Genomic DNA, 23,710 nt, shown 5'->3' on the forward strand with positions numbered 1-23,710 from the left:
TTTTTTTTTTTTTTAAAGTTACAAAATAACTCCAGCAAAAAAAAAATAGTTAAGAGTTTTTCTCAGCAGAGGAAAAAACATCTAATCTCCTAGGACACTAGCAAAAAAAAAAGGAGGCAAGACGGTTGGAGGCAGGGTTATACAGGGCTGTCTTGACATTTCTTTGTTTCCCAGTATTCAAACCTCCTGAAGGCAGAGTATAAACACCAGCAGTGTTATTCACAAAAGGGTGAAGAGTTTGGAGAAGACAGGAGAAGTGAACAATCTAGGCCAACATAGCTGAACTGGAAAGTGAACTGAATTGGAGAATTTTTCCAAATCAGCTATTTTGTCCTAGATTGTTCACTTCTCCTGCCTTCTCCAAACTCTTCACCCTTTTGTGAATAACCCTGTTAATGTCCAAAAACTACTACATTCCTGTGCCCCTTAATGGATAAAAAAGGAAAATAACCCCGCAAAAGAAGAGAATACTTATTCCATTGCCTGTTGTGTGAATCCGCATCAGCAAAGCCTGTGGCAGAATTATCGCTTCACACACCTAATTAAGTCTCATGGTTGTCCCTTGCACTGTATTATTGTTCCATCCTCCACAACACAGTAGTGATGCAGAGGATGGAAACCACAGTGTGCAGGGGGGATACAGGCATCCAACAAACCCTAAAGTATGTTGGATGCCTGTATGTTAGATGTGAAGATTCAGCAGGTGGCTCTGCAAGAGAGCTTTGGAAAATGTGTAAACAGATAAAATTAGGGATGCACCAATACCATTTTTTCCAGACTGAGTATGTGTACAGAACATTTTCCTCAAGTACTCGCCGATACCAATTACCGATATCTTTTTTTCTTGTGTGTCATGTGACAGTTTTTCTAAATCAATACAGACTAATGATTTTTAGGACAGTGGTGGAGCGCCGGGGCCCAGTCCCAGCTGCAAATGCTGCACCCGTTAGTGCTGCCAAGCTGTCGGGGTACTACAAAAACCAGCAAAACATTATACAGCCATCCCCAATGGCAACCGGCTATAGAGAACTACGGATCCCAGCAATGCATTATACATTTATGCAAAATAAGGTCTCAGGTGGGCTATGCTGGGTCTCACGGGCGGCATGGTTCCACAGGAAGGAGAATCGCGGCCGTCGCTGTAAACAACAATCCATATACCCATTCCACTCCTGACCGCTTATCCATAATAAGAGCGGTTGGGTGCATCGGCAGTCGACGGATGGCTACCGTCCAGTAATACAATACAGTAAGACTTGAGGCACTTGTTCTGCCTGATGAAGGGGATTCTGCGTGACCCCGAAACGTCGCAATGAGCATGTTTTGCACGTGTGTCAATAAATAGACGTACTTCTACCTTTGGAGTGCCGGTGTCCATACTTTTTCGGCGCTGTAAACAGGCGCCGCGGTTCACAGGAAGGCTGCCGGGACCTTGCTGGGGACCTCAGCGCCTGTTTACAGCACCGGCTTCAGTTAAAAAATGTACAGTAAATACTTGTGACAATGGCGGGCATCAGTGCATCCCTAGATAAAAAATAAATGTCTATTGTAGTCTGTAGTTTTGTGTTCTAATTTTAACACTGACAAAAAGGGAGAGACAAATAAAATAAAGCATGTATTTTAAAAAAGTATGCTTGTGCTGCTATAGAAAATAAAACTGTGCAACCTTAATTCAGACAGCAGATGTTAAAAATGTGCATAACTAGCAACATATGGAACACATTAAAATGATACACAAACAGGCACCAGACATACATATTTTCTTAGTTATTACACATTAGCTGGTTAAGACAAAAAGAAAATGATAGTGACATTAACTGCTGATTATCTTATTTGCAATACAAGTTCAATTACTGCTCCAAGAGACACTTTCATATAAAGGTTTCAGATACATTTGCTACATACACTTTAACTAAAGGTGTCTCTCATGTTTAAGCAAATATTTTCACTCACCAAAGGAAAGGCTATAAGCTCTTCAGAACTCATTGTGCTCAGTTCATTCTTGGTTATATGAAAATTGGGTGGCAAGAAATACCTTAAGCAGTTCCTTAATTGGAGAAGAAAATGTCAGTCAAAATGTAGAATATCTCAGTTGCATCGGCTATATCATAACTTACTTTCTATTTTATGACCTGCATTTGTATTTTAAAAACACAGAAAGTTAAACTATCAAAAAAGGTGGCTTAAAGTAACTGTCGCATTAAAAAAAAAAAAAAAGTAACAAGCACCAATAGGAATGCCAAAAACGTAGTGCCGTACTCTAAATACTGTTGTGTGTGATTTTCTTCCAAACATTGATTGCCTTACAATGGAAAAGTTTCAGTCCCCCTACTATGAATGAATGGAGAAGGCCGATAAATCAGATTAATATACAGGGTAAGAAATTTCCTCGTAAATCCGAAAATAAATTTGGTCACGCTGGACATATACCCAGATTACTGTAGATATACCCTAAAATAATCTAAGCAATTTTAAAGTACTAAAGAAGAAATGTTAGTCAAACTGTATACAAAAGTCTGCTACAGTACTTGTATAACTCATGATTTCTACCTATTGAGAAGTTTACCCATTTCATTTTGTGCTTTCTTTCTCTAACAAAGTTGATAGTTTTTTTTATATTCAAGATGATATTGTAATAGAATGATGAATTTGTATAAACTAAAAGATACATCACAAAGTAACTTTGAAAAATGTTATACTATGAAACGTTTCTAAGGCTCTGAATTAGATATTACACAGTTTAAAATCACAGTACTAAATTGTATCCATGTACTACAAGTAACTAGGGGAAGGGAGCCTCAAAACGAGGTAAGTACATAAATCCAATCTGGAGGAAGCAGCTAGGACTATTGGCTTTCATCAAAATAGCTGTAGCTGTATAAACAGAGGAGAAGGTCTTCCAAATTTGTCTGTACCCCACCCACTAGGCGGGGGGTGTACAGTATATTTCCACAACTTTTGTGATAGCATAATAAAAGTACATGGTCTTTGCCACCTAGGACATTATGCAAGACAACTCAGAGCTTTCTGTGTACCGTGTTTCCCTGAAAATAAGACAGTCTTATTTATTTTTTTTGCCCCCCAAAAAAAAACGACACTAGGTCTTATTTTCAGGGGATGTCTTATTTTTTTTTGGTGCAGGTGCACAGTGCAGTACCGGTACCACCAAACTAGGTCTTATTTTCGGGGTAGGTCTTATATTACAGGAATCTTGAAAAATAGTGCTAGGTCTTGCTTTCGGGGTAGGTCTCATTTTCAGGGAAACACGGTTACACAAAGAGGGCCTCAGGAAATGTTAACAAAAGAGGTATTGAACTGATCATAGATGACAGCATTAAACTTACCTTAGAACTTGTGCGAGTTGTTCCACTGGTGCAAGGCTAGCACTAGGTTCAGTTGTGTCTGGTTCTATCCTGCTGTTGTCAGAGGTAGATGGTTCAGCTTGCTGTGTATCAGGTGTCTGATGTTCTGGTGAGGGTGGCCTCATAAGTCGTACGTCATCACTACCTTTCTCCACCCTAATAATGACAAATTAAAATGTTTGCAGAATTTACACTTTACTGTAAAACTGACATATTTTAGTAAGCAGCAGCCACTAAATATAAGAATATTTCCACTGCTCTGAGCAGGACAGGGCTGTCGGCTTACACCAAGTCTACTCTATGTGCTCTAAGATATGGTATATTTGTGGTGACAAGATGGTAGGTATTTTTCTTTAAGAACGTTTTTCTTTCACAGCTAATGGTCAGGGTACAGTAAAAAATGGATAGCAGTTTTGGTTATCGGAGTATATTCCCTAACTATGATATTATGAATTACAACTCAGGGTAAAATGAAAAAATTCAAAGCTCACATAAATGTATAATGAGAAAGCTGATTTGTGCAACTGACACTGACAGAATTTGCTAGTACACTGGTCTACAAAGAGAAAAGCCTCGGAAATGAAAGTAGCTACATTTTACCAGAATTGGGTCACTAATAAAGGAAAACCAAGTCCTGATTATTAATTGGCTCCAGTTTCCAAGATACAGCTTCAGGTCAAAATTGCATCAAAATAATTAAAAATCCTTCTTGTAATAATTAACTCAATACAGTTTTATCTTTTAGATTTAGTCAGAAAATTATTTTTTTTTGTGCGCTGATACTGATTTTAGTGTGTTTTATCAATTGAATTGTGTATTTTTATCGGTTTAATATTAATTTGAGAAACATTTGCGCAATTATCGCACGGCCTACAAATTTAGTATCACCAGCTTTTTATTCTACCGGGCCTGCGCTTTCAGAAAATATATGGTTTGGGGTTTTTTTTACAAACGCTAGCAACGCAGCAGTTGAAAATCAAATCAATAGGAAAAAATTGCAGAAAATTCAAAAATGGCTTGGCCAGCTGATTTGAAAAATGTTCCGGAGGGCTTGGCAGCGAAAGGGTTAATACTCAGGACTTAGTTTTCCTTTATTAGTGACCCAATATAGCAATGAGAAAGGTGCCACACCAATAAATGTATCTTTTTATTGATACCAATAACATAACTTTCCATTTATTTATTAGTTTTTTCATGTAACATTTTCATGTTTTTTTGGTTTTCATGCTTCACAGTTCAAAAGGGAAATAGTCTAAATGTGAGTGTAAGAAGTGGATTTTCAGTGCCCTGTTTGTACTAAGTGCTTTGCAGGACCAAAGCAAATTTTCCACATGTTTTTCATAGTCGTCTGCCCTCCGGAGAAACTTCGTTATCATGCACTTGGAGGCTTTCCATACCTTCCTTTCCTTGCTGCGCAACAGACAATCAAAGTTGTCATCTCAGAGAAGACGTTCTCGAATTTGTGGACCGACAAAGACGCCTTCATTGATTTTGGCTTCATACTATGTCTTGGAAACTTTTCATTGCAATATATTATATTGGAAACCTGGTTTTGTCCATAGCCTTTACAAAGTTCTTCATCAGCCCCAGCTTTATATGCAACAGTGGTAACAAGAGCTGGATTTTGAAAATGTTTCTTTCCTGGCTCCCAGGACTGTCGTGAAGGCCAGTCTTTCTTGACATAATGAGAATCTCTGGCTCGACTGTCCCATTCATAGAGGAAACAGTAGTACTTTGTGTATCCACCCTGCAAGCCAAGCAACAGGGCAACAACTTTCAAATCACCACAGAGCTGCCACTGATGTTACTCATACTTTATACACCTCAGCAGCTGTTCCATGTTTTCGTATTTTTCTTTAACGACAGGAACAGATGGGAAAACATGGTCATTGTGCAATGAATCCGCTTTTAGAGTTTTAGATGAATCTATGAACAATCTCCATTCATCTAGACTGGGAAATGTTAAGGGCTGTCATTAAGCCATCAACATAATTGCAATGAAACAAAACACATTCCACTAAGAAATACTGAATCAGATCTTTTTGGCGATCACAGAAAATGGAGATCCTGACATCACTCTGCAAGAGGTTCCACTGTTGTAATCTGGAGCCCAGTAGCTCTGCCTTACTCTTAGGCAATTCCAAATCCCTGACCAGGTCATTTTGTTCACTTTAACAAATTAGATGTGGTTCAGTAGGAGCATACGGTGGGCTAAAGTTTGGGTCCGCCGACATCGACGGCCCCGGATCAGCTGCATCCTGCTCATCGTCTGAGTCTAGAGAGTAGGATTCTGGTGGATCTGAAATAGGCAAGTCCTTACCATGAGGTACAGGACGCAGTGCGGATGGAATGTTTGGATATTCCACGGCCCACTTTCTTGAGATCCCTTTTGCAATTGGGGGAACCATGCAAAAATAGCAATCGCTACAATGATTGGTGGGTTCCCTCCACACCATTGGGACTGTGAAAGGCATGGACTTTTTCTTCCTATTTAGCCAATGAGGCAGATACGTTGCACATGTAATGCAACAATAATGAGGGGCCCAACTCTTGTCCTGATCCCCTATTCTGCATACAAAATATAGGTGGTATGTCGTTTTTACCACTGCCATCATACTGCACTTTTGAGATGCAAATGTAACGTAGATCTGACCAAGACAAATGTACCTTGCAATAAAATAATACATTACAGTTTGGTAATAAGCTTTAGTCTCAAAGTGAAGATAAATGTATACAACTTCCATGTGGTACCATTTTCACTGTTCTACCGAACTTTGCCGAGAAGTTACGAGGCATCGTAACTTCTCAGGTCTCCTCCCTCCCTTTGTTGGCAAATATACTATATAGTGAAATATCTTGAAAACTTTAACCACCTGTTTTCTAATTCATCTAATCAAAATGTTATAGTTATTGGACCTTTTCAACAAAAACACACAATAGTATCTTGCTATCGTAGCATTAACAAACTTAGACGTTGCACAGGAAACATTACCATCGATCACGTGGCGTGGTGTCTGTAGGTACATAGTCAAACTTCACCTTCCAGCGGACACCCTGTTTTCCAGCTTCTACAGTAGTCACACGTCCTGTAAACCACTCTTTGTTTACGCGCACTTCCACATGCAAGCCTTTGTCTGTGAATGAGAGTGTTATTACTAAAAAAATTAAATAAAAAGCTTCCGCTTCTAGATTTTATATGATGCCATCTTTGGCCAGGAGTCAGCATCTACTTTAACAAGACCTTTACTTAAAATCTAAGTTTGGTATGGCTAACAGCGATTCATAAATATAGTTCTATGTGGAAAAGCAATCGGGGGGGAAAAGAAATCCAAATCAGTTAGGAAAGAATCCAAATCAGAAGAGCACTTCCACACGTGACTAACATTACTAGAATAAATTCTGAGTAAATAATATTGATGGTGTATTGAGGGGGGTGGGTCTAGAAACAGAACCAATATGGTGGCTGCAATATAGCTACATACTGCTGTTGAATAGATACATAAAAGTGGGCCTAAGCAAAAGTGCAGCTACAGAATGTCTGAACATGCAAGAATGACCTTAGATCTTCACCATTTGGTTAGATATAGTAATTGTACACTTATATGCAATATTACATTATTTGACTGCAACAATGAAAAAAATAGGATTTTTTTAAAATTACCAGTAAAATCAGTTTGCTGGAGTAGAGTACAGGAAATTGTTTTAATTCACTTTAATAAGCACGTTTCTTGCTTCACACTTCTCTTGTTTACCTTTTTGTGCAGCTTTAGGAGACAGAAGCTCGTCCGCATCTGGACTGTTTGTTCGCTGCAAAGATTTCAATGACACATGAGATCCAGTCACAGTTTTTTTGCCCTGCTCAGAAAAGTTGCACATGAATTTTAAAAAGCAATACTGGCTTTTGAGAGAGCAATAATTTTAACAAACATATTATGGGTGGCCCATGCACATAAAAGCAAGCACAGTAGTGTGTGACATTTTGGACATACTGGAAAATCTTCTAGTTTGATCATCAAACCTCTTTTCTTAAAACACTGAATTTTTATATAGTCACTGCAAAATAATCTTCTCATCAAGTTCACTGGGGGATGGGACATAGCATCTAGGGAATAGGAGCATTCACCTATATTAGTTAGGATCATCTATTGGCGCATTCTGCTGTTTGGTGCACTCCTGGTCTCTTAAATGTAAGCTTAGAGCTACAAAACCACAAGCTTGTAGTTACTGCTTCAGCTCATGCAATGGTGGAAAGCTTTCACAGACAGCCAGGTTTGATTAGTTTGACACAATTTGCTTGTATTTTCAGAGTTACCCATCAGTTTTTCAGACATATTTCTTTGTCAGTCCCCAATGTAACCAAAAAAAAAAAAATATAGAAGTTTTTGTACACAATAGAAAACCCTTTTCTTGATGTCATTTGTATTTTGATGAACTTGTTATTTTGTTTGTTCCTTGCAGGTTTCCCCTTATACTGCTTTGCTACCAAAATGAAAAAGTTGTGCCAAAGGCATGAGATATCGCCCATGTGTAGGCATGTGCCAAGAGACCTTAAAAGGGGTGTTTGCTCAGGTCACAAGTAGTGATGCACCAATACCGGTTTTTCGGTATTGAGTACCGGTACTTCTATTTACCCGTACTTCCGGTAGCATAGAGCCATCTCCCCGGACAATCAGGAAGCCTGGAAGTTTTCTTGAGTGCCCGGGAAGCCGACTCCATTCTGTTTGGCTGGCTGGATGCTGATTGGCCGCGAAGCCGGCTTCCCAGCCAATCGTCATTGAGGCCGGCCAAACAGGTCTGACAATATGGTGACACGACCCCCACCCTGAAGGCACCTAATTCCCCTCACATAGATCCTTAGCATTCTTTAACATACCAGTCCCTCTGGCAGCTGAACAGACACTGCTCTCCCGGATCTGCCCACGTCTACTGTGTGTACAGCGCCCACGTGATCAGCCCTCAGCCTGCTACTGCGCATGCGCAGACTGCCCAGAGCTCTCATTCAGAAATCCTGTGCATGCGCAGTAGCAGGCTAAGGGGCGATCACGTAATCGATGTGCACACAGGAGAAGGCAGATCTGAGCTTGGAGAGCGGTGTCTGTCCAGCTGGCCAACGGACTGGTACGTTAAAGAATGCAAAGGATCTATGTGGGAATTAGGTGCCTGCACGGTGGGGGTTGTGTCACCATATTATCAGATTTGTTTGCCCGGCTCGACACCGATTGGCTGGGAAGCTGGCTTCCTGGCCAAACAGCATGGAGCCAGGTTCCCGGCTCCATATTTCCTCGAGGCACTGCCGGTCAAAGTTCCAGTATCGGAGCATTTGGGCGAGTACGAGTACTCGCCCAAATACTTGGAATTGGCACCTATATCGATACTAGTATGGGTGCATCCCTAATCACAAGATATAGCCCTGTGTCACCTAATGGATGGTAAAGAGAAAAAAAATAAAAATCAAACCTTTCATTGCACATTTACCAGCTGAATTGAAGACTGCAACAGCTCCAGCAACATGACTAGCTGATCAAGGAAAAGCAAATTTTTCATTGTGGCCTAATGTCATTCTATTAAATAATTTACCCTGCATTGTGCATTAGATGTTTCAGTATGTAAACCTACATGGATTAGCATCAGAAGGCCTACATGTGCATTTATTAAGCCATTTCTTCTTACCTTCACCTCTACTTCATTTGGCTCTTTCTTTTCCACTAGCTTTGACCGTTTAACCCTCTCGTGTTTAGGAGCTGGGACAATATCTTCATCTTCATCATCATCATCATCATCATCATCTTCTACAATTATCTGTTGAGAAGCTCTCTTTCTAATACTGGATATCTACATTCAGAGAAAGAGCATATTTTGCTAATAGGCCCAGGAGATGGATTTAAACAGTTTTTCAACAGGATGAACACTTAGTAAATATTTAAACATTTTCCAAAAATCAAATAAGTTAAATACCGAGAAATACTCCAGATACCTAGCCTGATAACCAACACATATAGCTAATTTATGTAGGCAAGCAAACATACCGAATATGCAGAAAATGGTGTGTATGCTGATGACATCACAATTTTTGAAGGAGAACATGAAAGCTGCAAACACACACTCAATCTAAAGGACAAATTATACTATATAAAAACTTGTGTGAAAAAAAAAGCCAGATTGTCTAAGTTCGGTGTCCCCTCACCTGCGACAGATGTCTTGAAACACCTGCGGATGCATAGAGCACTCTCTGGAGTCCAGACACCGACAACTGAGAAACCGGACTGGTACAGGATGTTCTACCCAAGCGGATGACCTAACAGTTATGGGGATGAAGGGATAAGTGAATCCAGAATGTTGACCAGGAGGTGAGATTCCTTAGATGACTAAGTTTCTTGCATTGAGAGAAAGTCCAGGACCCCTCCCCATCCATCTGGTTGGCATCCATCATGAGAACCTTCCAGTGGAATGGATTCCCCTGACTCCAGGATTGGACCTGTTACCCACCAGGCCAGGGCATGCCTAGTTTTAGAGTTCAGGCTCATGCGATGGTCCGGTCTTCTTGTCCCACGCAGCCAGAATGTTGAGGTGCAACAGTTTAGGGTGAAATTGGGCATACAGCTGTGCCTTGAAAGAGGTAACCATTAGCCCCAGAACCCTTATTAAAAAAATCTGAGGGTTGCTGGTCTAGATACTCTATGTCATGAGTTGGTTCTAGCGCTGACACCTGAAGGTTCACGAACCTCTGCAGAGTTTGAACAGTCTGTTGCATATTAACTGACAGAGTGTGTTGACTGTCCCCGCAACAGGAGGTCGTCCAAGTATCCCACTGCCCCTGCAGTGAAGTAGAGCAAGTACAAGAACTAGCACCTTGGTGAAGACCCGAGGTGAAGTCAATAGACCAAAAGGTAGAGCATTGAATTGGAAATGCCGAGTGCCCACTACTAAAAACACAGAAAGCGTTGCTGCTTTGTAAAGACCAGGAAATGCAAGCAGACATCTTTTATGTCCAGAGGCCACAAAGTCCTCCCAGATGGAGGGAAGCAATGACTGACCTGGTAAATTCAAAGCGGAACCTTTGTACACGAAGGAAGGTGTTGAAAACCTTTAGATCTAGAATAGGGCCAATGCTCCTTTGAGTAAAAACCCTGGAACCTTTAATTGCAACAATGGCAGGCTGCAAGCCAGAGCCTGCGAAAGAGAATAGGCCATGAAAGGGGCTTCTACTCTTATATCCATAGGGTTTTTAAACCTTAGGATTTCTATGTCATGGATCAGACAATCTAGAAAGCTGCAAAATGACCCCCAGTGGCTCTGCAGCACATTAAGAATCTTGCCAGTCGAAAATATATGGTTTGCTTCTCTCAGAGCAGAGTGCATAGGTGACAACAATGATTCAGATCCCTAACAGAGTGAAGGACAAGCTGGTTCCCAGTTGACCTAGTAAGGCCCCATTCACACCTGACCGTTTTGTAGCGCGTCCTACGCTCGATTAACGCTCTACAAAACGGTCAAAAAAATAAATAGCATTGTAGTCAATGGTATCGTTCCCACCTGTCCGTATTTCCGCCCGTCCCGAACGCACTACAAAACGGCCCGCGCATGAAAAGGTCCCGGAGCGTTTTTGCTGCGTATTGGTCCGTTTTGTAGTGCGTTTTCCATTTGGATACTGCCAAGTAGCCTTTGGAATCGCGCGACTTTTTTACCGTGATTCAACCGCGCGACAGACGCGCATATTACAATACGCATAGGTGTGAATGGGGCCTAAGTCAAAGGATTCTTCTGGAAAGGGGAAATGCTAGTTACTACTGAGGCCCTTAGCTACTCCAATGGAAGATAATTTTCCTGAGGGAAAGGGTGCTGGCCCAGGTGGGGCACAGATCAAAAAAGTCAAGTTGACGCAGGGATTGGAGCAAGGGGTCCAGGGGGTGAGAGGAACCCAAGGGGACCAGTGAAGATGCATCAGACTGTGTAGCAGCACAGGAACAAATAGAATTTTGTTCGTACCATAAAATCCTTTTCTCTGATTCCATTGAGGGACACAGCTGTGAAGAATCTGAGACATAGGGGTTGATTTACTAACCTTATAAACACCCCATGAATGTGTATACACCTCTGTAGTGTGTTCCCTCCCAGCATGATCTATGGGTGGAATCTAAACACCTTTGTAGTGTGTACACACCCAGCAGGTGTGTTGTGCAAAGCCCTGCAATTAATTGCAAGGTAATGTGGTGTAAATTAGCTCTATGTTATGTTGCTTGCGTTGATGAATGCAGGAATGTAAATGCATTAGCTAACCATTTTTGTCTAAACTGTGAAGCAGCATCATATATGCATCATGTGCATGATTTTTCCATATATGGCATTAGTGGAAATATGCTTTTAGAGACTTTTTGGTTGATAAATACGTTTTGCTGTGTGAAAATCACACACACCTGGTGCGTGCGTGTGTTTAGGTTAGTAAATCACCCCCATAGGGTTATTCCACTGCCTCTAGGAGAAATAGACCCTAGTAAAAAAATTAAAAGCCTGCCAAAATCATATCCCCTACCGCCTCACACCTGCCAGCGGTAGCAAGCAATACAATAGGAAATTAGGTTCCCTCAAAAAGATTTTATGGCTAGAACAAAAATCCTATCTTCTCCATTAGGGACACAGCTCTGAAGAATTCTGAGAAGCAGGGTTGTCCAAAAGCAGTTCAAACAGAGGGGTGGGCATGATAACTAGAACAGCTCAGCAAAAAAAGAACTGTCAAACAATAATCAAAAAGCTGCCTGAAGAACCTATCTTCCAAAACTAGCTTCAGAGGAGTCAGAAACATCACATTTATAAAACTTTGCAAAAGTGTGTACAGAAGACCATGTTGCAGCTCTACAAATGTAGGCAAATGAAGCCTGACTATGAAAGTCCCAAGAAGCACTAATGGCTCTAGTAGAATGAGTAGAAATAGGAAAGGGATCCTTATCAGGCAACTCATAAGCTTGAATTACAACCTGACAAATCCACAATAATGGATCTGGAAGCTGAACAACCTTTCTAGGACCTTCTTGTAGGACAAACAAAGAATTCATATGTCAAAAAGAAGCTGTGGCAGAAAGAAACTCCGATAGCTCGTACAACATCCAAGCATTGTTGAGAAAGAAGAGGAAGAGAAAGAGAAGAGAAATTACCTTAAGGTTGAAGAGGAGCCGAACAAAACAAAAGCTAAAACAATGTCTTCATTTAAAGGAAAGGCTGAAACCACCGTGCGAAAATAGGGAATCTTCGATCATAAGACAACCCTCGCTCCGATTACAAATCTGTCCACTTTTTGTTGTGGCAAGAAGTCCCCCAGTGCTGACAATGTTGTTAAAAAACCACTGGATGGGAAAACCACTTGCCCGGATCCAGATGTCTGCTGAGGAAGTCCGCCTGCCAGTTCCCTACTCCCAGAATGTGAATGAATCATGGAGTAAAAAATGATGACACAGAACTGCTTCGAAGGTGGACAACATAAACGCCCAGAACTCGCATGCATGACTGAAGGAAGGATAGTAGATGAGAACGAAGCAGGCGAATTTGACACTAAAACAACTTGGTTGAATTGTCCTGGGAAAGAAAAATCTTGGCCAGGGATGCATCGAAAAGAAAATCCGAGAACTCCAGGCGATGCCACGGAAACAGAGACGATTTCTTGATGTTCAGAATCCATCCCAAGGTTTGCAGTACTGTGGACACATTGGTCTCCAAGGTCAGACAAGACTGTTTGCAACGCAAAAAGTCATCTAATTATCCAATAATCGGAATGCCCTTTTTGGCAAAGAAAACCCAGAATCGTAGCAAGGACCTTGGTGAAAACCATCAGAGTCAAGGCCAGACCAGAGGGAAGGGCCACAAAATGATAATAGAGTCCGCCTACGGCAAAGTAAAGAAAACCTTGATGGATAGAAACATGTAAATATGGATCTTTGATGTTGATGGAAACCAAGAGATCTCCTAGACAATGGGAGAAAATAACTAAATGAACAGATTCCATTCAACCTCAAGTTTGAACATAAGCTTTGAGAGCTTTAAAATCCAAGATGGGACAAATTTCTCTCTGGGCAGGTTTGAGTAAAAACCCAGAAATCCTTCTGTTAAGGGGACTAGAACAATAACTTCCTGAACTAACAATCCCTGGAATGTCGAAAGGTCCACCCAACACTGCAGAAAGGCAAAGAATCCAGGAGGAAGACATACAGAGACCGTGGGGAACAAAAGTAGCCACTCTCCAGAAGGAAGGACAGTGTCAGCACCAATTCAAAGATGATTTGAGGATCTACAGCCAAGTGATACTAAATAAGATAAATTCTTCTTAATAGTTAGGGCAGGACTTTGACAAATTTGGTTTGAATCTAGGAGCCAGGTTTTTTTTTTTAAACTGACAAAGCTGTCTTTTCAACCTTTTACCACTCATCAGTTTAGTGTTATCAGTGATTAATGGCCCTAGAAATATTGCTTGCACTCAGACGTTCGCAGTGATATGCAATGTGTGGTGTAATCATTGTTTTCGCACATAGGCACATGTGCGTCAGGTGCGCATTGTGTTTTTTACTATATCTAATTGTTTAACTTTTTTTTTAACCTAACTTTATTGCTATCACATTTATTACGAACAAGCCCCCTATGTGATGGCAAAAATACAGTGACCGGTCCTCTTTATGGAAACATCAAGGGTCTATTAGACTTCTGTCACCTAGGGACCCCTAAAGAAGCTGATGAAGCAGATATCTGCTTCACCAGCTTCTTCTCTGGCTATAGAAGCCAGAAAAATGACAGCTGAAGGTGGAAGTGATATAATACACATCACTTCTGCCTTCAGAGAACGAAGAAGAGATCAGCAAGTGGAAGAATGCTGATCTTTCCTCCATTATCAGTATAGGCAGCCGTTGTGCCGGTCACAGGGGACAGTGAAGCCCGGGATAACTGGCAGCAGAGGGGGCGGCAGCAAAACGAGGGGCGCACAGTCTTTGGCACCATTCAAGCGATAATGCGGCTGTAGAGCAGAAAAAATAAATGCCATTTACTGCGCCCTGCCATTAATTACTTGTACTTACTCTGCGGTCCTATGAGGCAGGCAAATAGAAGTAATTTATGACTTTTATACAATTTAAAAATGATTACAATTTTTAAAAAAATGATAGGTTCCCATTAAGGTGACATTAGAGGTCTATCAGACCCCTACGGTCACCTTTCCACTTCAATACTTTAACTGGGTATTGGCAGCTGAATGTAAACACAGTTCCCCCTTCAGGTCCTCCTCTGCTGATTGACAGCAGGCAGTGAGTGGGTGCAATAGCCAGACTGCTAGTGCAATTTAAAAATAGCCAATAGCAGGCTGGCTTTTGCTGCCGGCCGCTGGATTGGTGGCCTGTCGCAGCCGGCAGTTTTTCTAAAGAGTGGGCAGCAGGGGCACATGATGGAGGAGGGGGCGACACGGGGGTAATACCGATTTTCAGTGGTCCCCCCCTCACAGGCTGCAACCGGCTGCCAGGGTCTGTGTCAGAGGGGGCACAGATCGCAGCATGCAACGGGGAGATCGGCTTATTTGCGGCGGGGGAGGCAGGAATTAACATTAATAACAGCTACCTTCTTCCCACCTCCCTGCTTTTCTTCCGCACTGCGCACGGGGAATAGCAGGGAAGACGAGAAAAGTGGCACACAAGTGTGGAAGGAGCCACAACAACAGCACATCCAGGACGCAATTTCTAGTTGCATTGGCAACCTGGCGCGTGGGATTTGTCGAGCCCTGAGTTAGGGTACATGAACGCATTTTTAAGTTTTAATAGAGAACTATAGCCCAACCTTTTTTGCCATAGTTCTCTTGAGGGTCACAGGACGACATATACTATCGTCCTCCTGTGACCCAAAACTCAGCATATAGCGGGCTACTGCCCGCTATATGCTGACAGCACACAGCCAAGCAGCAGCTGGGACAGATTGTGATAATATTGCCACCCCGCTGCCTGATTGACAGCTGGCACTGCCTCTTCTGTGCATTCCCCCAATCAGAGCTAGAGGAATTGAGGGGGGATCCCTGCCGGGGTCACCGCTCTCTGGAGGGAGATTTGGAACTGAGCGATCACATATCACCTAACCTAGATACTGCAGAAGGGGTAGAAACTGCAGAATCTTCTAAATTTAAAGCTGAATGCACAGCTTCATTTTAAAAGACCACAGTTTCTTTCTGTTGTTGAGACACCATAGGTGACTGAAAATTATCAGCTGGAGTAGCTTATGGTCCAAGGACCATAAAGGATTCATCATCAGATGAAGAACCTTCTTAAAGGTCTCCAGCTAAGCCAAGGGTATCCGGTAACTACTCATCCAAAGTTATAGGAGAGGAATATCTGGGGCATTTCTTATCCTTGTTAGCGGAATAAGAAAATGTTTATCTGTAATAGACAAAACCTTCGTAGCTACAGAAAGACCCAGCCTCACCTGACAGAGCTGAAGGAGACCTCAGTGGAGAAGCACTACATGTTCAGGCTTAGTAGAGGCGGAACAGAGGTTATGTAGAGACCAGCTCAAGCAGTGATGTAGAGAGTTATCCTTATTGAAGTCAAAGGAATAAAAATCCAAAAAAAAAAAAAGACTACTATAGATTGTTTAGGCTTGAGAAGACAATTATCTTCCTAGCAAATAACGGAGGCATGCTGGAAATATGAAGAGCTATCTTGGTCCAGCCTGCAATTTTTGTGTTTGCTGGTGTCCAATCTTCCCATAAGCAGTAGTATAACCCAACAGTATTAGAATTCCTGTGTCCCTCAATTGATGAGAAAGAAACCTAGATTTGATAAACAGCACAAATATCAGGCGATATAAAAATTGTAACAGCCACCACTATATTGTACAGGGTTTCTGCTTTCAGAAAATGTATAATGTTTTGGGGGCTTCAAGTAATGTCCAGGCCAAAAATGTGCATTTTAAAATGCAAAAAAGGCAGCAAAAGTGTTAAAAACAAACAGTAAGTGTAGCCTTACCACAGAGCTTTTACTTGGAGCAGGTTTCTTTGCTGGCAGGGACTTAAAAGATTTCAAGTTGGACAAAAGTGTGGGTTTTGAAGAACGAGCAGTTTGTGGAACACTAGGTTTTGATATGGATTGTGCAGCTTTCACAGTTGGTACTGTTTTGTTAACGTTCTTAGTAGTGTTGTAAGTTTTGACGGCAGTAATAGATGCCGGCTGAGCTCTTGATGTGCTAGCCCTTTCACTGTTCAGCACTCGTGATGATTCAGTTTTCTTTACTGCACTGCTACTTCGTGGTGATGGAGTTGGAGGTGGTAGAACTTTCAATACTGCTGGCAGAGGTGGTGATTTTGGTCGTAGTGAACGACTTGATGGCACAGGCGGCTACACAAGAATAGGAAACATGGTTAGAAGTGAATAAAGCAGACATAAAAAAAACAAAAAAAAAACTACTGAATGTTATTAACCTCTGCTGGACGTGTGCTAACTTCCAAAGGGAGCTTTTTCAGGTCTGCACTTGAACGCACCGTTGACAATTTCTGTAGTTAGAATTCAAATGTAACACACGTTAGTAATTATTACAACTTAGTGAATAGAAGAGATTTGTTTTCAGTTAAAAACAAGAATATTGTGGCTTACTTACATCAACAAGAATCTTATGGCTTAATTATTGATCATTATGAAGAATAAGTCATGTTATAGTTTACGGAGCTAACCCTTAAATTCTTTATATGTGTAGTTTGTTGATTGCAGTTTTACACTGTCAAGATACGGAGTGGAAAACCTCTTTATTCTTGATACATTTATGATTGGAGGGGATTGCAAAACTGTAATACCACCAATCAACACTTTGCAGTCTTACCACAAAATGCTCTGGTGCTACTACATTGACTTGGCACGTTTAAGTACAGTGGAGCTCTAACTTTGTGATTTCACTTCTTTCAAATGCTTTCCAAGGCTCTGAAAAATGTCAAGCAGCTCCTAGATCAACACAGATTGACATCTGCTTGCAGAAGGACTGAAAACAGATAATCAGTGGGAGTATAAGTGCGTATAGAGTGCAGGAGCGTTTCCATCAAATAGTCTTGATGCGGAAAACGCTTTCAAACTGTTAAAAAGGTAAACGTTTAGAATATTAAATTAACTACTACTTGCCCCCCGCCTTTTTCTCCCTAAATCCCCTCGAGTCCCAGAGAGTTGTTTTCATTTTAGCAATATCTCGCCTGCACACATTATGGGGGGAATTTATCGAAAATGGAGCAGACAAAATCTAGAGCAGATGTGCACTGCAACCAATCAGCTTCTCATTTTCAAATCTTACCTCAGCAAACTGCAAAAGAGATGCCGATTGGTTGCCCTGGGCAACTGCTCCAGATTCTGCCTGCTCCAGTTTTGATAAAAATCCCCCCTATATCTTTTAAGTTTTCAGACTACCCTAATATACATAATTTTTGTGGGACAGATAGGGCTTTGCTTGAATACATAAATATTTACTCTGTTTTTAACGTGAATAAACTGTGAGACTCCTAATGTCACCTAGGGACCCCCCAAAGAAGCTGATGAGGCAGAGACCTGCTTTGCCAGCTTCTCTCCGGCATCTGTAGCCGCAGAATGACAGCTGAATATGGAAGTGATGTAATATACATCATTCCTGCATCCCAGAGAATGGGGAGGAGGGCGATCATGTGCTGAACTCCCTCCAATCTCTGTTCACAGAGCCTCTGTGCCGGTCCCGGGCCTGCACAGGGCACAGCAGAGCCCGTAATCGGCGGAGGTTGTATGTGAACATCCATTGCTGGCTGTTTCACATAATGAGTTTCCCACTTGTGCAAGGTGGCACACATGAGCGGGTAATGTGGTTAAGAGAAGATTAAGTTGGGCTAAGAGAAGAGAAGAAACTAGCATGACAGGGACATTTTTTATAGGTTTGCAACTGCTTAATATTCAAATTAAATTGTTTTTACGTGAGCATTTGGTGCCATGATCTGCTGTTGTAGTGAGTGGCTGGACAGAGCTGCAACAAGCCTGCATACTGACAGCAAGTGCAATGGCGTCACTACTCTACCAACAACACTACTATGTAGAAGCACAGGGTTTACATTTCCCTTCTGCAGCACTCGCCTATGGAGCAAACCATAAAAGCATGAGCAGCTTCAGCCTAAACTCCCAAAAGGACCTGGAGGAGCCTGTTTCCCAGTGCTGTTTTAAAACGGTACTAGTACAAATAGTCGCTCTCCCAGCGGTGTTTTGAAAATGCACTTGGGATTCAAGTGGTTAATAAGCCCGACATTGTATGGTTGTACAAAATCCTAATTTCATTGGATGAACACAGCTTATTATTATGCTCCTATAGTGATCACCTCTAGAGCTTCCAGCTTCTCCTGCTGCTGTTTGATCTTTTCACTTAGCTGCTTCTTCTTGTCATCTTGCGTCACAGCTTCTTTTTTAAGGACTCCAACAGGAAGTTTTTGTTTTAACTCAGGGGCTTCACATCTGCAAAAAAGACAGGGATATTACTAACTAGTGAACAAACTTTTCCTCATTCCACTACCAACACTACAAATTACTCAAACCTGAACAGAACTAAAAGCCTAGATGCTCCCTGCTTGTGTGGGTTTCCTCTAGGGCTGCAACGAATGATTATATTCTTGGTTAGTTGGCCGATTATTTTTTTTAATTATTGGATAAAAAAAAAATACCATCCTTAAATTAAAGAAATACACAAATGCAGTGTTACAAACAAAGTTTACTTCAGAATGAACTGCATGCACAATTTTTTGCAATCACCCTGCACTGGAACGCATGGCATTACGGTACAGTGCGTTCCAGTGTGGGCAATCACACGGTGGGTGGGAGGCGCGTTTGGGGTGCCATTGAAATGAATAACACCGCAACGCACCTCATGCAGCAGAATTTGTCAGGCCGAAACCGAAAATGACTTTTTTCCCACCTTTTATATTTATATATGTTTTAATAATTGTATTGCAAGCACATGGCGCTTGAATAGCTTCAGCCAGGGAATGACAGCTGCCAGTGGCAAGATTCTGCAGACTGCAGCTGAATGTAAATAGAGCAGGTAGTGGGCTGGTGCAAGAACCAGCCTGCTATAGGCCATTTCAAATCGCAATAGCCAATAGCAGGCTTGCTATTGCACACGCCCACAGCTTGCTTTGCCCTCCTCCCGGCGTGGAGGAGAGAGCTAGGTGATCCAACCAATAGATAAATGAGAATAGTTGACAACTAATTTCCTTATCGATTAACCCTTTCGCTGCCAAGCCCTCCTGAACATTTTTCAAATCAGCTGGCCAAGCCATTTTTGAATTTTCTGCAATTTTTTCCTATTGATTTGATTTTCAACTGCTGCGTTGCTAGCGTTTGTAAAAGACCCCCCAAACCATATATTTTCTGAAAGCGCAGGCCTGGTAGAATAAAAAGCTGGTGATACTAAATTTGTAGGCCCTGCGATAATTGCGCAAATGTTTCTCAAATTAATATTAAACCGATAAAAATACACAATTCACAGGGCCATCCTGAATTGCGGCCAGCCGCCGCTCGTTCCCGGGACCCCCCCGACGGTGATTTTTGTACGGATCCCCGCGGCCACAGACCCTACAAGCAGTGGGGATCCATGGAGTCTCTCACCCCTCCCTGGGGGTGGGGGAGGGTTGGGCGCCCGGTATTTTTGATAATAGCAGTCATCAGCGGCTTGTGAGCCGCTGATGACAGCTATTAATTTAAAGGGGACAGTCTGCTGAACAGTTATACTATAAGCTGATGTTAGCTAAAGCCACCATCAGCTTATAGTAGAACTGTAAATGCCAGGTCCGTATGGCATACTGACCTGGCCAGCTGGAAGCACTTTTGTAGGTCCGTATGACATACGTCCTTGGCACTTTATTGAACCTGTCACCTTCAATAAAGAAGATCTAGCACAGCTGGATCTCCTGTGACAGCTGAGATGGGAAGGCTGTGAATACAGCGTTCCTGTCTCACTGTTAACACGGAGCAGTTCAAAGAAGGGACGTTCTCCACTGTGCTCCCTGCTCTCCATCCTGAACTAATCTGCTGTGCCCCAGGGCGGGAAGAGAGGCAGCCAGCGTTGGGGTCGGGCCATGGAGGGGCGGTGGACCAGCAGGCTGCATACATGTATTCTCGGCTGCATTGCACAGATCACTTATACTAAACGAGCGGCGGCTTTTCCACTCTACATTTGAAGCAGGGCTAAATGTAGAAAAAAAAATTACCTGCTCGGCGTCCGAAACTGCATGTCCTGGTCGTCGGGCAATATGAATTTGACATCCCTGCCTAGGCTCTTGCGCCACCAAAGCAAAGGGGCTTCTGTGGCACACAAGGCTGTATTATTCTGTGCTTTACCAAGTACATACCATAGCAGTTGTCAGACTCCAGCTAACCTACCATTATGTTTTGTGTTGTGGGAGGAAACTAGGGCTGCAACCAACTAATCAATTAATCGATAATGAAATTAGTTGGCAACTATTCTCATTTATCTATTGGTTGGATCACCTAGCTCTCTCCTCCACGCCGGGAGGAGGCCAAAGCAAGCTGTGGGCGTGTGCAATAGCAAGCCTGCTATTGGCTATTGCGATTTGAAATGGCCTATAGCAGGCTTGTTATTGCACCAGCCCACTACCTGCTCTATTTACATTCAGCTGCGGTCTGCAGAATCTTGCCACTGGCAGCTGTCATTGCCTGGCTGAAGCTATTCAAGCGCCATGTGCTTGCAATACAATTATTAAAAAATATATAAATATAAAAGGTGGGAAAAAAGTCATTTTCGGTTTCGGCCTGACAAATTCTGCTGCATGAGGTGCGTTGCGGTGTTATTCATTTCAATGGCACCCCAAACGCGCCTCCCACCCACCGTGTGATTGCCCGCACTGGAACGCACTGTACCGTAATGCCATGCGTTCCAGTGCAGGGTGATTGCAAAAAATTGTGCATGCAGTTCATTCTGAAGTAAACTTTGTTTGTAACACTGCATCAGCTGAATTCAATGCATGCTTACAAGATCTAAATCTATATATATATATATATATTTGGCTCATCAATTAAGGATGTCACTGGACTTGTTTTATTTTTGCAATTGTGTATTTCATCCGATACTTCGTTATTTGTTCTTTTCTCTTAAATTAAAACACTACTCCAAGAACAGCCCCTATTAGCACAAGGTGACAAAGTTCCTAAACACTTGGTATACATCCGTGAGTTTACTTAGTTGTTTCATCAGTATTGGTTTCACTATGTGACCAATGCGTCATCAAACTTTTATCCTTGGATAATCTTCACAGGTGTTTAGTCAGTGGCCATCTAATACCCTTTTACTAGGGCTGCAGGCCATCAATTTTTCCCGACAATTACACCACCACACAGTCTCTAATGTGAATTTATCATCCAGCTAGTTTTCAGGTAAGATGCATGTTTTATTCACAGATCTTCAGTATAGGTCTTGCAATTACCGATAACCATAGATGGAAAAACTTCTGCATGCAAGGTCTGTAGCAGCACTGCTTAAGAGTGTGATATTCCGTTTCTGGCTAGGACTGCCATAGTGGATGGCATTCCTCTAGCGTGACGAGGTGGAGATGAGCAGATGCAGAAACAGACAACAGATACCACTTTCACTTTAGGGGCAATTTACAGAACTGAGTCGAAATTTTTAAAATTCTCCTTTTCCAGGACATTGGCTATGACCTCTTGAGAAAGCAGCTGTGCTAGATTTGTGTGAAGGCCTGCCAGTCTTTGAGGGGAAGTTGTTAAGTTTGACAACATGAAGCTGGGTGGAGGCAGAGACTAAAATTAGTTTGTAGCCCCTGGATATGTTCTGGACCAAAATGTCTGATTGCCTTCTACCTGGAGGGCCGAGAGAAACAAAAGGAACAGGATTTCCCAGATGAAGATATAGCCTTCATTTTCTGGAGCAAAAGGGTACTCTTCCCCTCCGGTGACCTTCTTGATGAACTTGTCCAGAGATTTGCCAAAAATACATTATTCCCCAGCACAGGGCATACACAAGAGATGCATCTAGCACTGATGCTCTATGTACTAAGAGGAGAACCATTCTTGGATATTTGGCATGAGCTCCAGTTGCTGGAGGATAGAAGGACCTGTCAGAATACATCCAGGGTCCTGAGATATAGTCCAGGAACAGACTGCTAAGGCCTGGCAGATGGGCATGGCCACAATGGCAGGTTGCAGAGCAGGACCTGCAAGGTAAAATAAGGCCCCTCAATGGGCTTATATCCTTTTATCCATGGGATCATTAAATGAGGGGATGTCCTCAACATGGGCAGTCAGCTTTGTTAAGGAAAAGGCTGGGTCCACAACAGGAACATGCTTAAGAGCAGCAAAGACATTTTTCCAGTTAGGCCAGTCACTATACAGGATCAGATGCATTAGGGAATACACTGGAAAAGTCTTGATGGGTTGAGGGCTCTTTAGATAACCCAGGTTAGTCATTAAGGGTAGCTAGCGCAGACAGCTCCAAATCAAGATATGTTGCAGATCTAGTAGAATGTGCCTTAACGGAAGAAAGCAGAGCCCTGCCGACCAAATCAATTAGCACAATGACCTGTTGAATCAGAGAAATGGTGGAATGAGAGAGGAGCCCACTGCGAGGTCTGCCAAGAAAGACAATGAGGAAATCAGATTTTCTGAAAGAAACTGTAGCAGAAAGGCTAAACCACATCTTAACAGTGTTTTGGAGCAGGACAAAAAGAAAGGAAGAACAAACTCTGGATGACAGTACAAAGACACCACCAGGCAAAAAAGAATCTCTATGCCAGAGAACAAGCCAATCCTTGTGAAGGAAAAAGAAAACCCCAGTTCCATGCACGACCATTGCTGATCCAATCCCAACTCAGAACACGTATTGAGTATTTGAGTATTTCGGAGGATTACATTAATATTTTTCACACTAGGCAAAGTAAGCCCACCAGGTGTGATGGTAAACCTTGCAAAAGGTGGCTTTTCTGGCATGCAGGAGTGTAGGAAAGACTGACTATATTCATATTCCCAGGGCTTCAACAGACAAGCTGTCAAATTCAGGGACTGAGAAGCTGGATGGAGCTCCTGGGCAAAGTCCAGGAGCAGCCAAGGAGAGACTGCAAGATCCTGGAGGATTTTGGCATACCACACACACTTCTGGGCCAGTTGGGAGCCACAGCATAAGCAAAATGCCCAAAACACCTCGGTAGGCAGATGCAGGTAGGCATCCTTATTGCTTACTGGAACTAGGAAATCGCACCCCATCTACAGAGCCTTTTTAGGTGAAAGAGGGCAAAATGGAAGGCATACAATGAGGAGAGGGGTAGGAATGAAATTCTAGTTGTGAACATGGGAAGTGACAGACTAAACCCAATAATC

At 42.3% G+C, this 23,710-nt stretch overlaps 1 protein-coding gene across 1 annotated transcript in view; it reads right to left on the reverse strand.

The window, feature by feature from the left end:
- Positions 1 to 23,710, reverse strand: part of MORC2 (MORC family CW-type zinc finger 2) — a 78,067-nt gene that overhangs the window by 11,834 nt on the left and 42,523 nt on the right. Inside the window, exons 17-24 of the mRNA XM_018555490.1 lie at positions 18,688 to 18,820; positions 16,795 to 16,866; positions 16,343 to 16,711; positions 9,033 to 9,194; positions 7,115 to 7,169; positions 6,355 to 6,496; positions 3,345 to 3,518; positions 1,954 to 2,047 (exon numbers count right to left, since the gene is read on the reverse strand). Of these exons, the coding sequence (XP_018410992.1) occupies positions 1,954 to 2,047; positions 3,345 to 3,518; positions 6,355 to 6,496; positions 7,115 to 7,169; positions 9,033 to 9,194; positions 16,343 to 16,711; positions 16,795 to 16,866; positions 18,688 to 18,820 (1,201 nt within the window). The remainder of the gene's footprint in view (positions 1 to 1,953; positions 2,048 to 3,344; positions 3,519 to 6,354; positions 6,497 to 7,114; positions 7,170 to 9,032; positions 9,195 to 16,342; positions 16,712 to 16,794; positions 16,867 to 18,687; positions 18,821 to 23,710) is intronic.

This window comes from Nanorana parkeri, unplaced genomic scaffold (genome assembly GCF_000935625.1).
Source record: "Nanorana parkeri isolate BGI_ZX_2015 unplaced genomic scaffold, ASM93562v1 scaffold199, whole genome shotgun sequence".
In the NCBI taxonomy this organism is placed as follows: domain Eukaryota; kingdom Metazoa; phylum Chordata; class Amphibia; order Anura; family Dicroglossidae; genus Nanorana; species Nanorana parkeri.